The sequence below is a fragment of the Aethalodelphis obliquidens genome, unplaced genomic scaffold (assembly GCF_003676395.1).
Source record: "Aethalodelphis obliquidens isolate GAN/ISIS:26980383/991018 unplaced genomic scaffold, ASM367639v1 scaffold31, whole genome shotgun sequence".
NCBI classification, from domain to species: Eukaryota; Metazoa; Chordata; class Mammalia; order Artiodactyla; family Delphinidae; genus Aethalodelphis; species Aethalodelphis obliquidens.
This window is the reverse complement of record NW_020837975.1, coordinates 16,673,721-16,700,375: the sequence shown is the minus strand read 5'-3', so window position 1 is coordinate 16,700,375 and position 26,655 is coordinate 16,673,721. Positions and strand designations below refer to the sequence as shown.

General features: G+C 41.2%; 1 protein-coding gene and 1 non-coding gene across 2 annotated transcripts in view; one reads left to right on the top strand and one right to left on the bottom strand.

Annotated features, from left to right (window-relative positions):
- The window catches only part of LOC113630926 (chloride intracellular channel protein 5-like), a 38,021-nt gene extending 30,306 nt beyond the window's left edge, over positions 1–7,715 (top strand). The window contains exon 3 of the mRNA XM_027126836.1: positions 7,506–7,715. Within this exon, the coding sequence (XP_026982637.1) occupies positions 7,506–7,715 (210 nt within the window). The remainder of the gene's footprint in view (positions 1–7,505) is intronic.
- Positions 7,716–26,036: 18,321 nt separating this feature from the next.
- On the bottom strand, positions 26,037–26,142 carry LOC113631223 (U6 spliceosomal RNA). The gene has a single exon (XR_003437231.1). It is a non-coding gene; the product is annotated as a U6 spliceosomal RNA (small nuclear RNA).
- Between the last annotated feature and the right edge of the window lie 513 nt (positions 26,143–26,655).

Sequence of the window (26,655 nt, the reverse complement as noted above, 5' to 3'; positions counted from 1 at the left end):
AAGGAAGGAAGGAAGGGAGGGAAGAAGGAAGGAAGGAAGGAAGGGAGAGAAGAAGGAAGGAAGGAAGAAGGAAGGAAGGAAGAAGGGAGGAAGGGGAGAGGGAGGGAGGAAGGAATGGAAGATTAAGTTCTTGTAGAAGCATGGGTAGGACTTTGCCACAGGAATACTTCTGAGCACTTGTACCATTCGTTTCTTTATTACACTTTCTAACAACTATCACAACTCCCTAGGAGATTTTATGCTTGGTCATAGGTTAAAAACATCATTATTTACAGGATGAAAAACTTCTGTCTTCCTAGGAAGGGGAGAGGATGGCAAAGATGATTGTGAATGAAATGGTCTAGGGTGACTCTTGAAAGATTGTCCCATGGAGCAGCCCCCAAGCCATTCTTCTCAGTCTTCGTTTGCAAAGCAAAATAGTATTAATGTAATCAGCCTCTTATCTTTATCAAATCTACCTACCCTAGGACTTGCGGGGGTTACTAATACAGGAGGCATTTAGGAAAGTGCCTTTGAACAACAAACTCCTTTGTTTTCCTCCCTTGTCTCTGACCACTGTGGTTTTTAAATTTTCAAATTTGAATTCTCAAATTAAGTTTTGTATAACTTTTAGCATCATTTGCAACCAAGAAGCGTCCATTGTCCTTGCTCCTGCCATCGTCCGGACCATGGATTCTGACATCTAAGCCACCACGGCATGACCTACTGAGATGATGTTTCAGGCTCTCAGCCCTTTCTTCTCCCTGGAGACAAGTGGCCCCTGACCAAGCTGTCAACTTCTCATTGGCTAACTCTCCTGAACTGTCCCCTCTGCCAGCCTGAACTCCTCTCCCACGCAAGGAGGGAGTCCAAGAACCTGACTGGGGCTTGGGTTCCAGGAGCTGGACTGGAACCACAGAGCTGGGGAAGAGCGTGGGGCAGGGGTCCCTGCTGGGTGGTGCAACGCATGCAGCAAAAGTGAGATTTGGAATAAGGAGGCAAAGAGCCTGGGAGGAGAGGGATGTAAGCTGGACGGGAGGCCAGGGAGCAGGTAGAAAGAGCATTTGAAATTGGGAGGATGGAGAAGAGGCCGAGCTTGAAAATATTCCCACACCAAGGGTTAGGTTAGGAAAAAGGACAGATCCTGGACTCGTGAGGCCTGAAGCTTGTCTAATCAGGGAACCGTCCTCAACAAATGGATCCAATTTTACAAATATAAAACTAGACACAGAAGTGAATATTTATTTATAATGAGAAAAGAAATCAAACAAATGAGAAACTTACAAAAAAGCTGTCAAATACCACAGATACCCAAAAATTCAGAAAAGTAACCATGTTTTATTAAGTCCCTAACACACACCTATGATACTTTTTTCCCTGGGTGTTTTTGACCGCACACATTTTTATTGCTTCCTCGTTTGACAAGGACTTTGTAAATATACTTTTTTTATGGGAGAAATGAAAGAAAATCTAATTCCTCCACTAGAACAATCGATCAATATATGAGTTTTAGTATTGATGGTTGGGATGCAAAGATGCAACTAGTTATAGAACTACTACAGGTTTACATGCTATAAATACATAAAGTCTATTTTGGCTACTTCCCCTTAAAAATGTATAGTGAAGTTATTATTGTGTATGCTGCATTATTGAGTATATTCCTGATGGGCGAGAACTTCTGTTTGACCAGGCATTGGTGAGAACAAAGTCCTCTGCTTGCAACTTTACGCATCTGATAAATGGGGGGACTTACCAGAGACTACCTTGTGACTCTGTGTATCTCAAACCTTGATTTTCCTCTATCACCCACGTACCTCTGATGCCTGGTGTCTTAGCACACATTTATATCGCAATATGACCTCTGACCTTGCACCTTTGTGTCATGACCTGGGTAAGTCAGCATACGGGACTGCAAGAGTCTTACTAGAAGCCAGTCCTTCATGAGGAGAGCTAACAATAATATTAACAGAAATGACTTAGGACCACACAAATATCTCCCACTAAACCCAAACTAAATATATCCCCAAAATGAAGTGAAGTCCCCAAAATGACCATGGCCACTTCAGTATCACCTGATACTAGACAAAATGTAACAGAGGTGAAGCTGTAATGGAAAAACACTGGTCTCACCCAATTGCAGCTCAAATATCTTATGTTTGCAAATTTTAAAAAACAAGATCACGTGAACACTATGGTAGGTCCTTTCTGAGCCTTGGAAGAGACGAATGCAAGGGGTGGTGGGGGGAGGGTGTCAAGGATTTTGAGTTTTATTAGTGTCACAATAAAAACTGCTTGGGTTAGGTCACAGGTTGCTAAGCATCCTCCTATACCGACCCAGTATATAGACCCAGATTGTCTCTGTCCTGATCACATACGCGAAGGCTGGGCCATCGCGGACTCCACACTTGCACCAGGCACGCTATAAAGACAGGTGCCTCCCGCCCGAATCCATGCTGCCTGTTAGGAATAAGTGCCTCCTGTGTGAGAGATCTCACTGCCAGATGCTTCCATATAGAAAATCACTGTTACTAAAAGAAGGACGTTAAAACTACTTTAACTGGATTCTGCTTCAAAGGGCTTTGCCTGGGGAATACGCCCAACTAAACGTAAAAAACACAGTTTTCAGGTGAGCAGTGGGGTCTCTGGTGACCACACTGATGGCCATACGGGCTGATGTAAAATGTCTAATCCCAGGACAGGCAGTCAGTCCCAGGTGGTCAGACAGTAAAGAGGCTTTTGACTTTCCACCCTCTTGGCACTGTTAGACAAGGGTCACAGGTTGTTTTGAGGACACTGTATTAATCCTTCATCATGTTTCTTTTGTTTCCATTAAGGTAGAATTCATGAGCCTGTCTTGCTGATAACTTTACTTTGACTAGGAAGGTCTTTAAGTGAGGCAGACCAGATGGCAGCAGAGACTGTCAGAGGAGAAAGGAGCCTTGGAGATATCCTTCATGGCACAGTGGAGGGAACCAAAGTCCCACAGGCAAAATTACAAGTCAGAGTTAAGGAAATTGGCACACTTATTGGGAAGTGAGGCAAGAGTCCTCTCTGGAAATCAAGTCCACTTTGTTTACCTTCAATGCAAACTGGCATTCACTCAGAGTCTTTGTAGAGAAGATAATTCAGGAAACTAAGGGGGTAATTCAGGCATCGTTCTTCTCAGCCCTATCCCCCCACCCCTGCTCCCACCTACCTACCCCAAAGTGTCTGCACCTGTCTGTACACAGTTAAGGTGATTGTGAAATTTGTATTTGAAGGTAATAATGAAATAATAATAATGAAATATTAATAATGAAATATTTATATTCATCGCACAATTATTCAGGGCTTCCAATGTCTAGGGCGTGGTAGAAATTTTATGGATACTATTTAATAGGAAAGAAGAAGATGTGGAAGATAGTGGGATCTTGATACATACCAACTGGTAATACAGTATGATTTCAATTTTGCAGCTGTAAAAAAATAAAAAATCTTGTGTAGAGCACAGAGAGAGAGAATTGTTAACAGGGGTTATATTTGCATAGTTAGCCCTTGCCATTTTTTTCCTCTTTGTATCTGTCTATAATTTTTAGATTATTCACAATTTATAGATTACTTACTACATTTTTAAAATTAGATATATTTTTTAAAAAATAAAATAAAATTACCTGGAATTTGAATAATAACGAAATTCATTTTATCTGGCTTAGTGCTTCTGATGTTGGTTATCTTGTTTGATATACAAGGAACCATGGACCCAATGGCATTAAGTAAATTTACACGTAAGATCCCCAAATTTACACATAACACTATCTTGTTGCCCAGAAGGCCAGTGGTTTCTTGGTACCCAGCATCATGGAGAATGGAGCCCCTGAGACCCCGACTCTGTGAGTGCTTTATGAGGTCACACTCTCTCTGAGTCAGTCTAGGGTGAGTCATGCTTCCCATATCTGTGAGCGGAAGGAAGAGAAGGAAGTAAGAAAAATAATAATAACTTTATTGTTATTGTATTAAATAAAGTAAATTTCAGTGTGTCAGGCCAGGTGGTAAAATTATAGAAGCCAATCTTTCTGAAAGTGTAAAATCAACTGTGTTGAGTCATGATTTTTTTTTAATTAAAAAAAGATTGTTGTCAAATTCGTTTATTTTCTGAACACTTGGAACTGCCTATTAAAAAAAGGCAGCTAATTACTCTGGCAAACTTTGTGGAAACTTGACACAGAGTCTTGGGAGTGGCATTAAAAATGTAAGAGGGCGTTTTACTCTCAGAGGAGAGCAGGGTGGAGAAGGGGCAGCTGCCTCCTCACTGCTCCAGGTCAGCAAACTCAGAATTATTTATTTATGGAAAGTGTGCTAGGTGCCAGCGGGGTTCTGGGGAAGCTGAGTGCCCAAGAATGAAGTCTTCAAACACAGCAAATGAATTCCCACAGCCTTGATGATTTAGGAGAGAGTTTTGCATTTGATTTTCATTGTTCGATGATTTTTCCAGATCCATTTCGAATTCAAGCAGAGAATTTCTCACTTTCTTTGGCTTCAATAGGATAAAACGTAGATTATAGCTTTTATTCATTGTGTTGTAACCCTAGGAATTACTGGAGATGCATTTTTACACCTTCAGTACCTCTATGGCCCCCCAAAGACAAACCCTGTGAAATCTATGACTGTTTAATGAGAGAGTCCAGTTCCCCAAAACATCCTCGTTCAGGTCACCCGAAGGAATCTAGATTCCCAGTTCTCCAGGTGGGCGGCAAGTCTCCATTTACATTTTACCTGTGCCCTGAAAGTTCATAACAGTAGCGAAAGCAAAAGGATTCAGAATCACAGCATGAAATTTCCAAATTTATGTATATTTCTAGAGAGGTATGTAAAGCACCTAGCCCAGTACCTGGCACACGGAAGGTGCTCAGTAAATGTTAGCTGTCATCGTCATCATCATCATCAATGGTCTCAACATCACCATACCATCCAGTAGCAGCAACCAACTCTGTTGGTGCTAATGAGGCAAAATCATTAGGTGTGATTTATGAGCAGGCTGGGGAGAGTCGCAAGGTAGAAAATCCCGGTGAATTATACACTTTTAAATATATCCCTGCTTGTCAGTCATCGACAGTGCTCCTTGGAAACCAAAACTATAAAGCAAGGGAGAATGTGCACCCAAAGTGTGTGTTCAAGGTTCCCGCCTGATGGATATTGTGTTTTACCCATTGAAATGGGCAAGTGGTGGAGCAGAGAAGGTCTGGGTCTGAGGTCTGGATCCTAGCTTTCTGTCTACTTCTAATGAATAGCAGAGTGACCTTGGCCAAGCACCGCACTTCTCTGGGCTTCTGCATCCTCACCGGGGAAACAGAAACTTAGCGTCCATACTCTCGTTCCCCTTGGGCGTGCACAGCCTCTGTGTTTCGTTTACTTCACTCTTCCTTGCCTTTTCCAATTGAGAAAACAAGGGGGAGGTGAAAACAAGTCGGAAAACAGCGCCCTCTAGGGGTTTTCAGAGGCATGTCTCTATTGAGGACGTAAGAGTATGAAAAACGCCTGGGTGAACACCTGGGGGCGCCGTACTTCCTAGGGCCTACGTTACCTGCCTGCTTCTTAAGCGGTCCTTGCATCCTTTTTTCTATCTTGATGGGAATTGAAATTGAATTTGTTTTGAAAAATTAAAAAACTCCAGAAAAAACAAAAACCCTAGTGAAAAATTGAAGATACAGAAACTCAAGTCAAGGAGGAAATTATTGAAAAAAAAATATTAAGTTCAACTTAGAGAAAGCAGCTATTATTTATTTCAATGATAAGTAACATTTGAAGAAGAAATACAGTCTTTTTGGTGCTTCCATTAAGAGAGTAAAGAAAATGTTCAGAATATTTAAGCGAGGTAAACTTTAGTATTTTATTAATGCAATATTTAATTTTTTAAAAATAAGAGTTTTGGAGGAAGTCCATTTTAGTTTCTATTTCTTGAGTTTATTATTCTTCTTGACATGAGGCAAAAAGAAAGAAAACTTTATTCTTTCCTAGACAAAGAATGTCACAAATCACCTGAACTAACCCTCCCATTGTATAAATTAGTTGGAAACTCAATGCTTTTGCTTCTGGTCTAGAGCTCTTGGTACTTTCTGGAAGAGTACATATAATAATAGCAATGATTGTATTCAATACAAATAATAATGGACATTAACTTACTCTGTGCCAGGCACTCTGCCACGTTTTACATGGAGCCCCTCACTTAACGCTCGCAACAGCTCAATGAATTTGCTACTATTGTCATTACCATTTTACAGCTGGAGAAATGGAGACACAGAGAAGTCAAGAAAGTACTCCCAATTTCACAACTTAGCAATACCTGTGGGATTTTTATATTCAACCACAAACCTAACTCACATTCAAGTTAATTGATACAGACTTAATTGATACGTACATACATACCTCTAGGTTCTTTTGTGACCTCTTATTTGGGGGTGGGGCTTTGAAACAAAAAAATTGTTAGGTTTTGAAAGCTCTTTCTAACCATTGTGAGGATAAAATGAGAGTTGGGATGGGGGCTAAAAGACAGGTGATAAATGGACTCAGAACCAGTCAGTTAGCGACCAGTTGTTTGGAGTGAGGTATAGCCTGAGTTTAATCATGACCTTTCCTAAATTGAGTCTATTGAGCAAGAATTTAAAAAGGGAAAAACTTAATTCGTAAACCTTTATTGAGCTCTAAGCACATGTATTTATATTTTCTTCTGTTCCTTGCTAAAAGCACACTGACTAAGCACATGGTTTTGTGTTGGTCTAATGCCGTTTTTTATATGCATATTTCCTCATGTTTCACTTTAAATAATTGCATGATATTATTCCATCATCTTGATGTATCATGATTTGCTTAGTCATTTCCCTGTTGTTGAGGCTTTGGATTGTTCCCAGTTATAAAGAGCACTGTTATCCCATTTCCAGACCATTTTTAATCTGGGAGATATTTTTCTGATGTATATTCCCAAGAGTTTAACTTCTATATCAAAGTGTACAATATATTATATCTTTTTCTATATATTTCTAGATTGCTTTCCAGAAAGACTACAGAATAAATTATGAGGCCAATAGCACTGAATTTTTAACACTTCGTTTTTCTGATTTATCCACCAAGAACGGTAGTTATTTTAACATTTTTTTGACCACACCACCATCACGACCACTGCCCCCAACATCACGACCACTGCCCCCAACATCACGACCACTACCATCATCATCACCTTAATCAACACAAGCAAAAACAGAACCATTAATATCATCAGCTACCATCACCATCAATACCACCACCAGCATCCTTATCCACCACCACCATCACCATCACCATCACCTTATCAACGACCACCATGGCACCAATGTCACCATCATCACAATCATCTTCATCAGTAAAACCACCACCACCATCACCATCACCATCATCAAATCCACCAACACCAGCACCACCACCACCATCACCATGATCTGCTACCATCACCACCATCTTTAACATCACTAGTCCTCATCCACCACTACCACCATCACCTTCACCACCAACACCAGCACCATCACCATGATCTGCTACCATCACCATCAACACCACCACCACCAAAACCAGCACTACCAACCATTAATTTCACCAAGAGCATCAACACCAAGATTGGCATCCACACTACAATTACTATCATCTTCACTACCAACACCATCAACACCTTCACCAGCACCAGCACCAATACCACCATTACTATATTCCATCACTGCTGTTACTATTAATGGAAATATTCAATATGTGCCAAATACTGTAGTCATTGACGTTAATGACTTTGTCCCCACAGTAACTCTTGTAAGTATATAATAGCCTCCTGTTACTGATTAGAAAACTGATGTTGAGAGTTTAGGACCCTTGATCAAAGACACAGCTGAAAAGTGTCAAGGCCAGGATCCATGTCTATATCTGTCTACTCCACAGCCCATCCTCTGAACAGCCAATGCCTCTGCTTCCTTTAATCGATGTACCGTGGTGTTGCAACGTTCTTTTGTTTGCATTTCTTTAGTTTCTATGGAGACTGAACATTTTTCCATGTGGTGATTTATTGTCTGCATTTCCTCGGGTGTAAACTCTCCATTTATTTCCTGTGACCTCATTTTGAATGAAAGCTGAATATTGATCTTAACTAATTAGATGAATTCTCCATTCTCTATGGTAAAGCTTTTCTTTTAACATTTATAACATATAATGTTCTCACTCATATTTTATCTTTTAAGCCCTTTTGTATTCTAACTCTTTTACGTCTAATTATGTATTAGGAATCAAAAGTATTTCTTTCTTAATTGGAAAGAATATGCTTATTTTCTTCTAGCTTTCTTTATGTGTTCATCATTTTACTTTGACCAAAATGTATTATAGTATACAATGAGGTGTGAATCTAGTATATTCTCCTTACTGTGACTTGATTGCCTCATGTAGTAAATAATAATTATTTCTTGCATTTGTATATTCTTTTGTTCATGTATTAATAAGTTCTTATAATAATTTTATTTACTGTTGAAATATCTATTCTATACCATATTTTTTCTTGCTTTTAACCCAATATCATATAGTTTTGGTAATTGTCACTTGTTTTAAAACCTAAACACTAAATCCTTTATCAATCCTTTTGGGAAAAAACAATTTGCATATTTGTCCTGCTTGTTCTTCTGGAGGAATCTTAAAACCAGTGTTTCAAATTTTATAAAATCTAAAACATAAAATCAAAAAATACTATGGGGCTTCCCTGGTGGCGCAGTGGTTGGGAGTCCGCCTGCCGATGCAGGGGACACGGGTTCGTGCCCTGGTCCGGGAAGATCCCACATGCTGTGGAGCGGCTGGGCCTGTGAGCCATGACCACTGAGCCTGCGCGTCCGGAGCCTGTGCTCTGCAATGGGTGAGGCCGCAACAGTGAGAGGGCTGCATATCGCAAAAAAAAAAATACTATGAAGACTTAAATTGTTATCATATGAATAGAGTTTTGTTATCTTAAGGATACTTGGTTTTCCATCCATGAAAAAGCTTTCATTTCTCATTTATTCATAGTATTCTTTTTCTCTTATAAGATATTTTTCCTTTCAAAATAATTTTCTCATTTGGAGCTAAGTTATTATCTGAGCATTAATGGTATTTTTATCACCACAGTACATAGATTTTATAGCATTATTAAGTTATTCATCACCTAAGTATCCGGAAACAACTAATTTTAGTGAATTTATCTGTTCCCAACTCATCAACTTTTGCTATAACAGCAAAATCTAGGAAGATAAATGGTTCAGTTTTCTGTGTTTCTTGAAAAGCAACACTCAAATTAGTCAAAACAATGACATCTTCTTTAGAGCCAAAATAGTTCAGAAAGGCAAGGCCCCCAGATGAGCCATTCTGGGAGAGAGAGTGCAGTGGGGGGTGGGGGGAGGAGAGATTCCTGGCACATGGATACTCACTAATGTAAATAGCTGACCCCACTAGGCCTGAGTTTTTACAACACTGTGATGTGAAGTGGGATTCTGATGCTACTAAACTTCCATTTCTCCCAGTTCCCTCCTTTTCCATCATCTGGGGCTCCTATGTTCTGACTTTGGCAGAGAGTAACGGTCAAGACTGGGGTGTAAGCTAGAAAAATGGTTCCAGAGAAGGGCTTCTGAGAAGTCAACCCACTCCACCCTTGTCTACCCCCTTTCTCCCGAAGATGGAGCCCTGCCCCTGGGTCCTAATGAGATCCTGGGGGTATGGGGTCCCCCCTGGGTGGGCAATACTTCTCTGACAGGCAAGGTCTTTAAGTTTGGAGACTAGATTTGCAGTCACAGCAAAAGTAGATGAGTCCAACTTCCTTTCATTTATTCAACAAATATTATTGAGTCTCACACGCCACTAACTATGGACCTGGCTTTGATTTTTTTTTTTTTTCATCGATAAAAGTGAAAGGGGGGAAACGAAGGCATTGGACCGGGTGAGCTCCTGGGTCCCCTTCACTTTAGCGTTAGTATGTCTGATATCACAGAATGGCTGCCCGAGGGGCTGGCCAGTGCATTCTCCCAAATAGAAAGCTAGTCTCGGTAAGTGGGCCCTCTGAGTGCAGTAAGTCCCGGGCTCGGGCGGAGACCCAGCCTCTAATCCGGAGGTTCATGGTCACTGGCTTAATCTTCTCAATACAATTTCAGTATCTTCTACCGACTCAGCAATCTGCCTTTTGGTGAATCCCTGTCTGTAACCCAATACCAATCCTTGCTGTGATTCTCCCGTTATATACTCCCCTATGCTTTCAGCCACCCAGCAATGACCACGTCCCTAGTACACACCCAAGATGGGCAAGCACCGTTCAGCAAACCGGGGGAGCTCTCTGACCATTCTGCAGATGGTCCATCCACTTACTTATTTAGTCCTTGTGCTTTCATTAATTTCTTAGCACAACCCATGTGCCCACACCCTCAGGCCTTTCTGCCCAATATCACAACTGAAGTAATTTGTTCTTTCAAACTGGCCAAGGCATGTCATTCAGTTGATAAACTGTGATCAAAAGCTTGTGCTTTTGATTTTTGAACCAGACCGAGGTTTGGGTATTCATTTGCAAAAGAGCTTCTTAGCACTGTTCTGAGTAAGGGGTGGGAGGAATAATTAATAGTCAGTCGCCAACCAGAATCACAGGGATGTTCTTCTTATGGGAGGGAGGGTCCCTTGAATTCTCATAAGGGAAGCAAAGGAGATAAAATACAGTACATGCAAAAATATTAAGACCTTCCTGATATAGACAAATATTGAAATATTATGTTGTACACCTGAAATTAAGATGACATAATGTTGTGTCAGTTATATCTCAATAATTTTTTAAATGTTAAGACCTGAGGTTAAATAAGAATTGTTAAACTAAGAATGGAAAAAAGATTTTAGGGGGTATTTTTTTCCATGCTTCTTTTTCTTCAGGAATCTAAAATCAGTTTTTCAGCTTTTATAGAATATACTATGGAGACTTTATGTTATTTTATTTTTAATTTTGGAGTAAGATGGTAGACAGAATTTGGAGGGCAGTGATTTCCAAGGAGAAACTTCCCATATTCTTTTCAAAACAAGCTATCATAACTCTTATACCGCAAAACACACAAGGTTTATAAACCTTGAACCCTTGGGAATCCTCTAATAAAATACTTGCTATTCTGCAATGCCACCGAATTCAGTCACCATCCGTTCATTTATTCAACAAGTACTTCCTGAGCACGACTCTAGCACTGTGGGTGCTCTGTGGGGAAATGAAAAGAACCGTAAGACATTATTCTAAGCTCAAAAACACCGCAGTCTCACTGGGGAGACAAGATTTACAGAGCAAAAGGAAAACTAATAATAGAACACAGTTTAGGATTAAACAATAAGGGTAAAAATAAAGAAATCGCCAAATGCTAAACAAATGCCGAATGAAACAATAAAAGTGACTCTGAGTTTCAAAAGGCAAAAATCACTGCAGGCTGAAGGGGTAGGAGACCCTTTCTGGAGAGGTGAGACTTGAGCATTTGAACCCAAGGAGGACACAGACCAGGCTGTTTGAGTGGAGAGGGCTTATTAAGAGCCAAGTCTGGTTGTGATGCAGTCACCGGGTCGGCTGGTGTCCCCATCAGACAAGTGGCCCTTAGAGTGACTTGACTAATTGTGCAAACTGACCAGGTACATCAGCCCAAAGGCCCCAAGTGAGAGCCTGGGATAGATGCAGAGAGTGCCCAGGCTTGATGTAAGTCAATGCTGGTTTTTCAAACACAATTCTGAGAGATTCAACGTCCAGAGGCAAACAGACCCAGACAACTGTAGAGATGGAGGCATTATGAGGGGAGTTGAGGCCGGGTTATATCATTTAAAAGGAACTAAAGCATCGGGCAATTGCCAGGTAATATTAAGCAGCAGGTTTGTTTAAATAACATACCCTAAACCAAATGACTGTACTTGTCACTTAGTCAAAGTGCCTTTTACTTGAAGGAAAATATTTTCTGTTCCATTAGCTTTTTTTTTGTTTTTTCTTCTTCTAACATTAGTCAATAAGTTGAAAATTCCTACTGTCTTTTGAGGAAAAGATCCCAGCAGAATACAAAATAGGGAAAAGGCACTGACCGGTAGTAGCCAAGAGATCTGAGTTCCTGACCTGGTTCTGCCATCGATACCCTTTGAAATTTGAGATCTGTCACTTAAACGCTCTAGGTTTGCTTTTGCCCCACAAGATGATGAAAACATGGACTGCCTTAATTATCTTACAGGGTTATTTGGGTTGGAAGTAAGGTAAAAATTTTTAATGTTTTGAGCACCTCCTTTTAACCAAGTACTTTACATTCTTTATGTCATTTAATGCTGAAGACAAGAGTCCACATTAAATATGATTAGCCCTACTCACAGTTAAGGAGACTAGGAAATGGAGAGGTTAACTGATTTGTGAAAAGCCACACAGCCATTGCAACCCCAGTTCTCCAAACCTTAGGAGTCACTCTTCCCTTTATTGTCCAAAGGACACAGTTTGAGCCGGCGCACTGCATGCCTGCTCTCTCCTCCATCAGCTGGGTGCCGCTTTTGCTCCGAGAAGGTCTGAGACAGAACGTTGAAAGAGTGTAGTCCTTGAGGTGGGAGTGTCAAGTTCACACTGAACTACCCGATGAAGCTACCGCAGTAAAAGGGGGTGGGCTCCTGGGATGTGACATGGAGTGCCCCCAGCATGGGCTGCGATGTGTTCACCGGCTCAGCCTGAAGCAGCTGTGTTAGAATTATCCCCTGGCTCAGGGCTACCTGGAGGGGACGTCTTGCCTTCCTTCTGTGGACCTAAAAAGACTCTCTTAAAAGCAGTTGGCTCAACTTGGCTACACTACATCAGCTGGGGAGCTTTAAAAATAATCCCAGTGCCCAGACCACACCCCAGACCAAGGACATTAGAGTCTCTGGTGATGGAAGATGGGAATAAATATTTTGATGGGCCCCGAATGCAGCCAATTTTCAGAACCACTGACCTAGAGAACAAAGGAAGGCTCTCCCCAAGGGCAAATCAGAGCTTCCAGTATTTTACGATCCAGACCCTCCAGAAACAGGGAGAAGCTACTCTGGCACCATCTCCATTGGTAGCTTTGTTTGTTTGTTGTTTGCTTGTTTCTGATATATTAGCAAGTGGAGAGTAGCAGTCCCAGGGCTCTACCCTTAGTCTTCTTACTCTAAGATGCCATTGTTGCCTTAAAAAACTAGGAGCCTCGGCTTCCCTGGTGGCGCAGTGGTTGAGAGTCTGCCTGCCGATGCAGGGGACACGGGTTCGTGCCCCGGTCCGGGGAGATCCCACATGCCGTGGAGCAGCTGGGCCCGTGAGCCATGGCCACTGAGCCTGCGCGTCCGGAGCCTGTGCTCCGCAACAGGAGAGGCCACTACAGTGAGAGGCCCGCGTACCAAAAAAAAAAAAAACAAAAAAAAAATCACTAAGAGCCTCTTGTGTTAACTTAGCATTTCATGGCCATCCACTGGGGTTATTGTCAAAGCTGGCTCTTCAGATGCCATTTAAGGATCAAATGTTGATTGTTTTTAAATTTTATTCCTATTAAATAGATAATTGGTGGTGATCAGCCGTTCTGGCTATCGTGATGGAAGTCAGTACAGGGAGGACCATGCCGGAAAGATGCTCCCCAGATATCGATAAATCTACAGATAAATGCATCTATGGATAGAAGTTTATTTGTTACAAAGTGATGCTAGTTTCCCACCCTTTGGCATTTCTTCTCTCTTCTCTATACAGGGTCTTTGTGGGACTCTCAAAGTCAAGACTTAAAGCTTCCTGGGCTGATATTATCAGGAAACAGGGTGGGTCTTCCTGTGTGTGCAGAATTAAGGTAGAAGCTGTGGAGGGGCACGGGAAAGTGTCGGCCGCCACACCCTCCCCTCCCCTCCCCTCCCCTCCTCTCCTCTCCTCTCCGCCTCTGCTGCGGGGCTACAGAGCTTCAGTGGGCAAGAGAATCACAAGGGGAGGTGGGGGGAACTTATAAAATGCAGATTTCCAGACCCCACCCTCCGATTCAGTGTTTGTGGGAGGGGCTCAGAGGAGCCCATTTTTAAGATGCTCCCTGAGTGATTCAGGAACGGACTGTCCTAGGAAACTCCGCTGGCCCCACACCCTTCTTGAAAGGCTGACTTTTGTGCTATTTATGGCCATCAACCTGCATTGTCCTTTGTAAATGCAGATGTGACAGGACTGAGCCATTGGCTAATTTCCTCTGTGCTGCCTGCAGATGTACAAACAAGGGCAGTGGGAGGGTCTCCAGAGGAAAGTAGGATCTTCGAGTGTGAGGATGTCTGTGGGGGACTAGGGTCCTGAATCCAGGGCTACTCTGTAGAAGAGGGAATTGGCTTCCCAAAGACAAACGTGATTGACTTTGCAGCAGTGGGGGACCCACATCGCCCGAGGGAGCTCTGACAGTCTCCTGACATGCCTGAAAAAAAATTTCCAGCAACATACAAAGCAAAAATTGTAAAAAGTGAAAATAAAAAATTTCTCCCTCCCTCATCCCACTGTTCTGAAATAATCACTAGAGTTTTGTGTATAGCCTTCCAAACAATACGTGTAATTGTGTAGAATGACATATATTTTACAAAAACAAAATAAATGCATGCACTTTTCCACAATTTGTTATCTTTTTTTATTTAACAATATATCCTGGACATCTTTCCGTGTCACACAATCTACATCTTTCCTGTGATAGCCTTCATTATGTGGACGCACCAAAATGTACCCAGTCTCCTTCTGGTGGACATTTAGTTCACTTCCAATTTTTCCTTATTTCAAACAATGATGCAGTGAACATCTTTGAATCTACACTCTTTGCTCACGTAAGAGTTTCCTATCAGTGGACCTGTTGGGTCTTCATTTGACCCAAATTTGTCTTCAAATTTGATGGATAACAGGCCCTCCAAAAAGATGTACCAATTTACACTCCCTTCCCATATTGCATATTTACCCACAATTTTTATCATGAATCTTTAAAAAATTTTACGAACTAAATAAGTGAGAAAAATTGTTCATTGGTGCAATTTCAGTTTCTTAGCTAAGTGGTATGCCTTTTCATTAACATGACTAATATTAATTAGTCCCCAACTTCCTGTTTTTGTGAACTAATTGTTCATATCTTTTACCCAGAGTCAAGGCTCACCTTTGTGTTTTCACACATCGTGTTTTCTTATTTTCACTATGGCATCTGTTGGCAAAGAGTGAATAGTCTTGTGTTGGAAAGAGTAAATGCCATGGAGAGGGTGAGGGGCAAGGGAGCCATTTCCCAATTAATCAAGATATCAGAACCACCAACTCAGTATTAAAAAACTGCTTATATTATTTAGTGTGTAAGACCTTTAAGAACTGGAGCAACATCTTATATTCTGCAAAGAACAGGAAGAAAATAAGACCTTAATAAGGATTTGTTGAACAAATGAGTAGATGTGGACAGATAGAGCTAAACATATACCATGTGCTGGGCATGAGGGGAAACAAAGATAAGAAACATCACCCTGCTTTCTCAAAGCTTGAAAATTTGTTGGGGCTGTCGCTGTGTAAAGTGATGAGTACAATACAAAAGGTGGTTAAAGTAAAGGAATGAATAGATGCCTCCTGTACTCGAAGATCTTAGCTCTAGAGGGCAACAGATACATAAATAATTTCAATGTAGTAGAACAAGAAGAGAGATTTGCGTGATGGGTTACGGAAGCATGAGTTTAAGGATGAGAAAGAGTTTGCTGGGTGAGGAAATGTGCAAAAGTATCTCAAGGAAAGGGAGCAAAGACACAGAGATAGGAAACAGCAGGGTGTGTATATAGGAAATCAAGCGTCATAGGCTTCCCGGAATCTTTAGGGCCTGAAGCCAGATGAGTCCAGTTGGGCAGGCAGGTCACAACCTGTCACATCATGGTCCACACTGAGCCACTGAAGAGTTTTGAGCAAGGGCTGGTGTGACCCAATGTGCTTTTTTTAAAAATTGTTATTTATATTGGAGTATATTTGATTTACAGTGTTATGTTAGTTTCAGGTGTATAGCAAGGTGGTTTAGTTATACATAGATCTATTCTTTTACAGGTTCTTTTCTCATAGGTTATTACAGAGTACTGAGTAGAGTTCTCTATGCTTTACAGTAAGTCCTTGTTGATTATCTATTGTATATGTAGTTATAAGGGGTTAATGCCAACCTCCTAATTTAACCCTCCCCCACCTTTCCCCTTTGGTAACCTTCAGTTTGTTTTCTGAGTCTGTTTCTACTTTGTAAATAAGTTCATTTGTATCATTTTTTTAGATTCCACATATAAGTGACATCATATGATATTTGTCTTTGTCTGACTTACTTCACTTAGTATGATAATCTCTAGGTCCATCCATGTTGCTGCAAATGGTGTTATTTCATTCTTTTTTATGGCTGAGTAGTATTCCGTTGTATCTGTGTACCACATCTTCTTCATCCATTCCTCTGTCGATGGACATTTAGGTTTGTAGATGGCTTACTCTGGCCACCGGGTGGAGGATGGACTTAAGGGCAAGGTGAGTGGCTGAGGTGGAGGGCGGTTAGGGATGTTCTGTGACCATTTAGGCAGGAGGCAATGCAGCCGCGGCAGTGCAAATGGGAAGTGGAGCGATTTGAGAGTAGGGACTTGGTGACTAATTGCATTTGGGATGACGGAGGAATCAAACCAAAATATGGGCTTGGTTTCTGGTTTGGGTGACTGGATAGATGATGATGTCACTGGCCGGGAAAGAAAATACAGGATAAGGAGAGGATTATTTGTGTGGTATTTTGGAAATGTTGACTTTGAGGAAACTGGAATACCCACGGGATTTACACAGCACAGTGATATATTAGCATGAGGCTCTCAGGGACGAGATAAAGGCTAACATCTAAGATCTGGGAATGAATGAAGGAACTCCAGATGGCCTTGGATTTCATGGCATAAGCCTCATTCATAACTCACTCATAACCAGGCATCACTCCCAGAAGTTCATTGTCCCCTGATGGCCCATCACACTGCAGATCTGAAATGAATTTGGGGCTAGATTCTTGAAGCTTTTTGATCTCTAACACGAGCAGAGGAAGCCCAGCAGTGCATTCTTTGCTGTTGAATGAGTATGAGCTGCTCATAGTTCCTTGTTCATAGTTCCAGAGCTCAATTCCACAGCCCAACAATAGTTTGCTTGTGGTGAAAGGAAAATTGGGGTTCTCTTGTTTTGTGAGAAGACGCGCTCCCCTGAATAACAAGATTGGGATTGGATGGCCCTCACCTGTCACTATCTCAGCATGAATTAGTTTCTTGTTTACTATTCGCTAGTTTGAATGACCAAGAGCCTGGCTTCAGGGGAGACTCTGTATAGGATAAAGACATCAGAGTACATCAGAGAGTTCCAGAGGCCAGTGGTGGCTCTGCTGCTCTCCAGCACAGGGAATTTGGATGAGTTATTTTACCTCTCTGAATCTGAGTTTTCTGATCTCGTTAAAATGGGGATAATAAGAAAAATACCTGTTCTCCTACTTTCTATGACTGCTGGTATGATAAAATGAGAAATATTTTTGGAGGGCCCATGCAAATGTTCTTATTGTCTGAAGATGCCCGGCAGAGAGCCTGCACTGACCAGGCCTCCATTCGCAGTCATCAAAGGAACTCCAAGAACTACGCTCATTCGTTTGCTCCTTTATCAACGCATTTACTCAACAGATGCCAGTTGAGTGCCTCCTCTGTGTGAGGCTCTGTGCTCACTGCTAGTGACAAAGAGAATGAACGCCATGAAAAGACATGGAGGAGCCTTAAATGCACAACGCTCAGTGAAAGAAGCCCGTCTGCAAAGGCTACATATTGCACAATTCCACCTATATGACATTCTGGAAAATGCAAAATGATGGAGACAGTGAAAAGATCAGTGGTTCCCAGAGGCTAGGGGGAGAGAGGGATGAATCGGTGGAGTACGGGGGATGTTTAGGGCAGTGAGACGACTCTGTAAGATACTGCAATGGTGGACGCATGTCATCATACACTGGTCAAAACCAATGGAATATATAACCCCAGGACTGCACCCTAATGTCAGTGTGGGCTTTGGGTGATAATGACGGTCAGTGTGGCGTCTCTGATTGTAAAAAATGCACCGATCTGGTGCAGGACGCTGACAGTGGGGAAGCTGTGCAAGAGTGGGGACAGGGGGTTCATGGAAACTCTGTACTTACTGCTCAGTTTTTTAGTAAACCTAGAGAAAGACAGAGAGAGAGAGAGAGAATGGATGCTGTATGCCTTTTAGGCCCCTACAGCTTACTAGAGGAGAGAGGAACATAAGCAAATCTTCAGACATCGATAAACGGGAGTAAGTCCTGCGTGCATACAGTGCAGGCAAGCGCCTTCCCTTTTTGTTGTTCTGGTATTTTGTCTTCATTTGTGACAGGTGCATGCAGAGGGTCAGTACTATTTATCATTCAGACAAGACCTGCTTCAGCCTTATTTACTGCAGGGCGAGCAGCTTCAAAATCCCTGTGGCCTTCCGAGACAGGGGTGAGGGGTGCTGAGTGGAGAGCATCCACCAGGCTGGGTGCACAGCAGCCCTGCAACCAGAGGGAAGGAACAGAGGAGTTGGCCTTGACGGATGAACTCAGCCAGACCACTTTGGCGGGGCTGTTTTGCATCCCTCTGCCCTTTAATTTGATGACTTCCCATGGGGAGCCGGGTGTGGAGAGAAAGGCAGAGCTTAGGTCAGCGTTTGTCCCTTTGGGCCTTAAACATTGGGAGGCTCCATTAAGGGCATTAGGTCTGGTGTCTAGCGATGCAATTACCCTGTGCTATGTGGACGGAAGATCGGTGACTGAGTCCATATTCAGTTCTATTCATTTGGGGGCTTAATTTTATGACTGAGGAAAAGTTGACAACGGTTGGGTTTACAAGATTCCTAAAGAGCAAGGTAAAAAAGAATTAGTTCCACTGTAATTGAATGAATTTCAATGCATTTTTTAAACATAAAATCATTTAGATAAAATATCAGCCTTTGGAAGTGGGTTTGCCATCCCCCCCCCCCCCCCCCCCCCCCCCCCCCCCCCGTCAATGTCCTAGCCTGGTCTAGATGCAGCCAATGAGCCAAAGCAAGTGGGAGAGATCTTGGGGTGAAAAACAGATACTGCAAAGGAGTCTTAGACTAATGTCTACCTTTTGTATGGGGGTGCATTGCAAACCTTTCCAAAGTGTATTTAACTGAGGAAATTACGCATCATTACAGAGCAATACAGAAAGTGTATCGGCTGCAAACTCAATATACATTCAGTGGAGCTGTCATTATTTCTTCAGGCTGGAACTTTTTCACTGAATGAAAACCTCCAGGCAGATTTTCTCCAACAATTCCAATAATGTATTGAAATTACAAAGGTTGTATAATGTAACTAAATAAGAAAAGGTGAAAATGTGACCCCGCAAAGTCACATAGGGATATCATGGAGGATTTCAAGCTAGACTTTCAGTTCTTCAACGTAAAATGCTTTGTTCTATCTACCTCAGGGGCCCTCACACATGCTGTTCCTTTCTCTCTTCCCTTCAGTCTTCAAGTGACTGGCCCCCTTTTATCATTCAGATCTGGGCTTAAATGTCACCTCCCCTGAGAGGCCTTCCTCAGGAACACCCTACAAAGGAGGTTCCCTCATTCCTCACTGTGACTCTTTAGCATTGTAACCCAGATTCCCAGATAATATTGAGCAATTTTATAACTATACATCTATTTATTTGTTTACGTGTTTGTTCTATCTCCCACAATGAATGGCAAGACCCAGCAGGCAAGGGATGCACAATGGTTTTTTCCCCCAAGGTACATCCAGTGTTTCTAAGAGTATTTGGTACATAATAGGTACTCAATAGATAAAGGAATGTGAAAGTAACCCCGGCCATGGAAGTCTCAGTGGAAGAGGACTCATTCATGAGGCAGCTGGTATAGATTCAAGTGCTATCTGGTTACAAAAATGTAGGTAATGAGCATCTTTTCTCAATACTATCAGATCTATTTTGATTCTGTGTTCCTAAAAACACATTGTATCTACTGAACTAGCCGGGCTGAGGAATGGGAGCACCCCCGCTACCATACACACACACACACACACACGCACACACACGCACACACGCGCGCACACACACGCGCACACACACACACGCACGCGCACGCACGCACGCATGCGCACGCACGCACTCACGCATACGCGCGCGCGCGCAGGCAGGCACGCACGCGCGCGCGCACACACACACACACTTGTTTTAGGTACTGTGAGTTCCGTGGGACAGCGAGCGGCTGGGTTTTATTCATAAATTTATCCCTAGCATTGAGCATAGTGCCTGGCACAGAACAGCCGACCATATTTGCTTAATTTAACCAAAGTGAGATATTTGAAGTGCTTTCTGCCTTCTCCCTGGAAGAAGAAAACTGAAGCAATTCAAGGTAATATTCTCTGATTTTTCTGTCCAAGCTTTGTGGGAGTAGGGTTAATCTTCCTGGCAGCTTGTAAAAGATTGCACGGTTGGCGAAAATATATGACAAAAATAGAATCAAATCTTCCTCCCTGAATATAGATTAAAGAGAACCACTTATTACTGTGCTGCAGAAATAAATTTCTTCTGTATCGGCCTAGCTATGACCAGGTAATAATGCACAGAAATGTTATGTTCTGTTTCTCTGGGTTCCTAAAGTAGAGAGAGAGAGAGATACAAGGAAATATACGGAAAGGAAGAAAGACTGAAACACAGATACGTTCCTAGAATTCTAGGAGAGGAACAGACTTATACTGCTGCTCCCACTTTTAGGATAGATTATTTTAAAAATAATAACAACAATTCAGTTAGATCAATTCTGCCCATTTCCAAGAAGGAACTTGTAATTTTCTAAATAATATACTATGCCTGTCAGGAAATAATTTCTTATGTAGCTTGAAGAGCTGACACGATGGCAGGCAGACAGTCAGATAAAGATAAAGGATGAAGGCCATCAAGCGTGGTCAGGGTAATTACAGGGTACAAATTCCACTCTTCACCTGGGAGCATTGCTTTTTGAATGTTCCAGTAGCTGATCTTCAGCTTTCACTTCCAAACCGGGTGTTTACTTCTTTTCTCTGTCTCTCTCTTTCTCTCACTTTTCTATGCTTTTAAATATAATAATAAAATAATATTAAATAGTGCTTATTTATTGAGGTCATTAAAAGTAGACACTAGGGAGTCAAACAGACCCGATTCAAACCCCAGCTCTAGAGCTCTGTGGTTAGTTATGCTTACTGACTAATTTGTGTGTATCAGTTTCCTCATCTGCGAAATAGAGTAATGATAGTAGCTACCTTGTGTGTGGGGTTGAAGTGAGGGATTAAGTGAGAAGCTGCCTGTGAAATGCAATGCTGCCTTATATACATTTGGGGGAAAAGAGCTCTTTTGTCCTTTGTTTATGGGTCAGTCAGTATGTTGGCTGCATTGTGGATATTCATAAATAGAATTATTTAAACTTTACATAAACTTGAGGCAAGGTACAGTTATCCCCATTTTACAGATAAAGAAACTGAGACTTAGAGGGGTTGGATGACCAGGTTACAAGCCTAGAAAATGGCAGGAGCCAAGTCTTCAATTGGGAACTTCAGGATCTAAGCCCGGTGCTCTTTTCACTGTATTGTAAGACATTCAAAAAAAATCAGTTCCTGGAGACATTGTTTTATGATTTTGTCATTTTATTGTGTAGCTATCTATGATCACCTTCAATCTACACATAGGACTTTTCTCGTAGCTTTGTCAATTTCTGAACATATTTTTATTTTCATCTTAGATCTTAGCTTATGAGCCTGAGAAGACTACATAGTGTTTTTATGAGGACTAGACCTTTAAAAATCATACTTTTTATTCATCTTAGGATGTGGCCTCTTTTTTAAAGTGCATCATGCTGTTGCTGAGATCTTATTTCTGTCATATGGACCATCTCTTGCCCATGGCCCTCTTTAGTCTATGCAGGTTCTAACTGCTGTGGATATAAATAGCTAGTTGCAAACATCAGAAAACCCAACTGAAGATGGTCTGAGCCAAAAAGAGATTTTACTGACCATCAGGACAGGAAATTCTAGGCACAAAGAGGTCCAGTCCCTCACAGAACATGGTCCTCCTCTGTCCATCTCTTGGCCCTTGTTTTCTCTCTGTTGGCTTCACTCTCAGTGAGACTCCATCTTAGTAGTGGCAAGATAGTGCAAGCAACCCAGGGTCATATCCTAGTTGCTCCGTAAGTCCAGCAGAAGGAAAACTTGTCTCTTTTCTGACAGAAGTCCCAGAATTGGATCTCATTGGATCCAAGTTGATCGTGTGTCCATTTTGAACCAATCACTGTGCTCAGAGGGATTCAGAGGCTCCCATTGGCCAACACGAGTCACCTACCCTCCCCTGAAACTCCACTTGAAGCTAACAGGCTGTGAATGGAGGAGGTGTAGAATCTTAAGGAAAATTAGGGGCCCCTTTAACAAAAAGAATGGATTCTAGTTGTCAATCATTATAACAACACCTAACTTTTCCTTTCGGAACTGTAATCTGTTTGGTAATGGACATTTGCCCACTTCCCTCAAAACATTCTATATTCTGCTCCCTTGTATAGATGCTGACTTTCCATCCCCAATGTCCCTCGCCTTGCTTCTTCTCCAACCCTCACTCTCTTCAACAGCACACCCTTTTTTGAGTTATTAAAGGCTGTCTCTGGTCAATTGGCAAAACGAACCTGTTGGCCAAAATAAAATCAGATGTGTGGGTAAGAGTAATATGGGTCAACAGTTGTTTTGGAATTTTGTTATATGTATTTACCTTGGACCAAGGTTTTTTAAGTGCATTTGTGTAATAGTTGTGTTTTTATGGGATCTTGCTGTGACTGAAGTATGAGCTTTGCCATTAAGTGAGGACAGTCACCAGAGTAGTAAACTCTATCAAAAATGCATGGTGATGCAACAGAACATGACCTGAGATCACTTTTCTCTTGCCTTTTGTCTCCTGTGGTTTTCCTTTCCCTAGGGGCTGGGTATTTTTTTGTGGGGGGGCGGTACGCGGGCCTCTCACTGTTGTGCCCTCCCCAGGTGCGGAGCACAGGCTCCGGACGCGCAGGCTCAGCGGCCATGGCTCATGGGCCCAGCCGCTCCGCGGCATGTGGGATCTTCCCGGACCGGGGCACGAACCCATGTCCCCTGCATTGGCAGTCGGACTCTCAACCACTGCGCCACCAGGGAAGCGCGGGGCTGGGTATTTTTTATTTTTGATGTGCTACTTCTTGGTCCCGATTTCTTTTTTCAGCTTATCTCTGGCTGTCTCTTAGGATTCCAGAGTCCCCAAATCCAGTCACTCCTTATCTAAGACCAGCCATTCACTGACCCTACCAATTCAATAAGCAATTTCTAAGTCTCTATCAGCATCTCAACCTCGTCCAGCCACATCCTACTTCACATACACAGTAAATCCTGGTGGTTATGAAAATAGGCTTTAATGCTGGAGAGACTTGGGTCAGAATACCAGCTGTGTTGTTTATAATTATCTATGTGACCTTGGGCAAGTTACTTAACCTCTTTAAGTCTTAGCTTCCTCATTTGCAAAATGAGACTAATAGCACCTGCCTTGGGTTATTATGAAGATGAAGCAAGCTAATAAGAGATTCAGAGTTCCCACACATGGTGGCCTCTTAGTAAATGTTAACTATTATTTTTGTTACAGAACCCTTTCCTGTGTTTCAGTTCAAAGCTAGAATACTTATAAAGACTTCACACTGTAATCTCCATTTCACTAATATCAGCCTTTGAGAGATATGAGTACAGAAGTCCAAGAGGAAAAAGAGGCTGTGAATAAAATAGGTGGCAGTTATCTATTCACTGATTCCATCAACCATTATTTAATGAGCATGTACACTGTACTGGGAATATTATCAGTTTGTTTGCAAGTTTATAGCCGGGGGCCATTACATTCTGTGGGGTGTGCAAAAGAGACATAAAACTGGATTCCTCTCCTCAAGGAGCTTTCACTCTTGTGAGAAAGACATGACTCAATCCTTGAAGGAATTCCATGAAGAAATAATGCAGGACCTAAATCTGCTCATTGTCAGGAAGTGATATGCACACTGCATGTTCTCAGAGGTTCTAGAAAGAGCATGGCACCCCCAAAACTCTAGTGGAGTAATGAGTGAATCAGTGGGATGAGTGACAGTTGTTGACAAGGACCCCTGGCTTCAGTCCAGCCTACTCCCTGGCCTCTCCCTTTGCTGAGCACAAGTAGGCAGGTTGCTGCTAGGACAGAGATCACTGGTGATGTTGAGCACGCCCAAGAGCACATTAGTTTATGAAGGAATAGAATTAGCAACCCACCCCGTCCTCCTCAGGGCCCGACCTGTGACCTCATGCAGGTGGAAGCCCTCATCTCTCTGTGTCTGCCCTCCCTTGACCCTCCTTCAGAGACACAATATGACTGGTGCTTCTGCAGCTGTCATCAAAATCTGCCAGTCTCCTCAGCTTGAACCTGAAGCCCTTGAGCTTGTCCAAGAGATCCTCTGCAGAGAATGTAAGGGTTGAACAAGCTGATTCCTATATAAATAGCTACCTTGGGCAGAATGAGCGGATTCAACTAAATACCATTAGGTACATAAAAGTCAGAGCCTATAACTAAGTGATATACTCTGGTACTGTGTAAGGTGAACATTTTTGGAAAATTTCCTTATAAGGATCATCTTTGTTTCATGATGATATATTCTTTTTCTCTTGTAAATATAGTGAGAAGTTTATTAATTTTATTGATGTTTTATAAGAACCAGTTTCTGGTTTCATTGATTTCCTCCATTGTTTTATCTTTTTTTCAATTTCATTAATTTCTGTGCTTATATTTATTATTTTACTCCTTCTTGCTTTGTTTTTAGCTGGCTCTTCTTTTTCTAATTTTTTTAAGGTGGAAGCTTAGGTTATTGATTTGAGACCTTTATTCTTTTCTCAAAAGAACACTTTACACATAAATTTCTTCCTAGGGGCTGCATTAGCTGCATCTCACAAATTTTGGTATGTTCTCTGTTCATTTGTATTTAGTTGAAAATATTTTCTAATTATCCTTGAGGCCTCTTTGTTAACAAGTGAATTTCTTAAACTGTATTGCTTAATTGCCAAACATTTAGGGGTTTTCCATATATCTTTATTATTGGTCTAATTGATTCTGTTATAGTCAGAGAATATATGTTGTATGATTTCATTCTTTTAAAAATAATAAGGTTTATTGTGTAACCCAGAATATGGTCTATTTTTGTCTATTTGGGTGAATGTTCTGTGTGTACTTGCAAATAGTGTGTATTCTGTTGTTTGGGTGGGATATTGTATAAATGTTTATTAGATCAAATTGTTTGATAGTATTACTTATGTCTTCTATACTCTTGCTGATTTTTTTGTCTTCTTGTGCTATCAATTTCTAACAAAGGAGTGCTGCAGTCTCCAAATGTAATTGCATATTTGTCTTTTTCTTCTTTCAGTTCTATCGCTTTTGCTTCATGTATGTTGTAGCTCTGTTATTAGGTACATACACATTTGGGGTTGTTATAGCTTCTTGATGAGTTGGCTCTTTTAAAATTATGTAATACCCGTCTCTTTATTCATGATGATTTCCTTTTTCTGGAGTCTGTTTTGTTTGGTGTTAATATGGTGACTAACTTTCTTTTGATTAGCGTTTGCATGGCATTTTTCCTCATCTTTTTACTTTATCTATATCATTATGTTTGAAGTGAGATTCTGTAATGTGCCATTTATTAGTTTTCTGTTTGCTCTCTTTTTCCCCCTTTTAGATTATTTGAATATTTCTTGTCATTACATTTTAATTTACATATTGGTTTTTTTAAACTATATCTCTGTGTAACTTTTATAGCTGTTGTTTAGGAGTGGTTACCATGTACATACCTAACTTTTCTCAATCTGCTTAGAGTTCATAGGTCACCACTTCAAGTAAAGTATAGAAACATGACAGCTATATAAATTCCTTTGCCTTCACCCTTTATGTCATATCATTAAATCTGAATATATTGAAAATCCAATCACATATGTTATAATTTCTTATTTCAACGATCATACAAAAATATGGGTGTTGCACGGATGCGCACGTCATCCTTTCGTTGGGGCCATTCTAATCTTTGCTGTGTTGTTCTAATTTTAGTATATGTGCTGCTGAAGTGAGCACTGGATATGTTTTTGAAGTGCTTTCCTAATAAGCATTTATCCAAAACTTGCAACAAGTTTGTGAAACTATGATTATTAGAAGTACCATCTATATGATCAGGGAAGTGTTTTTCTCTGAAGAAAGCTAGAATTGCTTAACCAATTATGCTTTGACATGAAAGGGTACAAAATAAGGTCTTTTTTATCATGAACTAAAACAGAATGTGGAAATAAAAACTAGAAATATGCATAGAAATATTTTATAACCAAAGAAGAAATTTTTTTTTTGCAAAATGAAAGTTTATAAGATCAAAACTATCAGTTATCTACAGAGATGTCCAAATGGGAGATATTATCTAGAAATTAAAAGGGAACTGTTCCTTTTTTCAGTAAGTGGTAGATCTTTGGAGAAGATGAAATAAAAGCTAACTCTGCTAGGTTTGGGATTAGGGAAAGTAGAGGTCATACCACACATTGTTTAGCTCATAGCCAAGAAAATAATCACATGTGTAAAGCATCTTTCATTCAAAAAAGA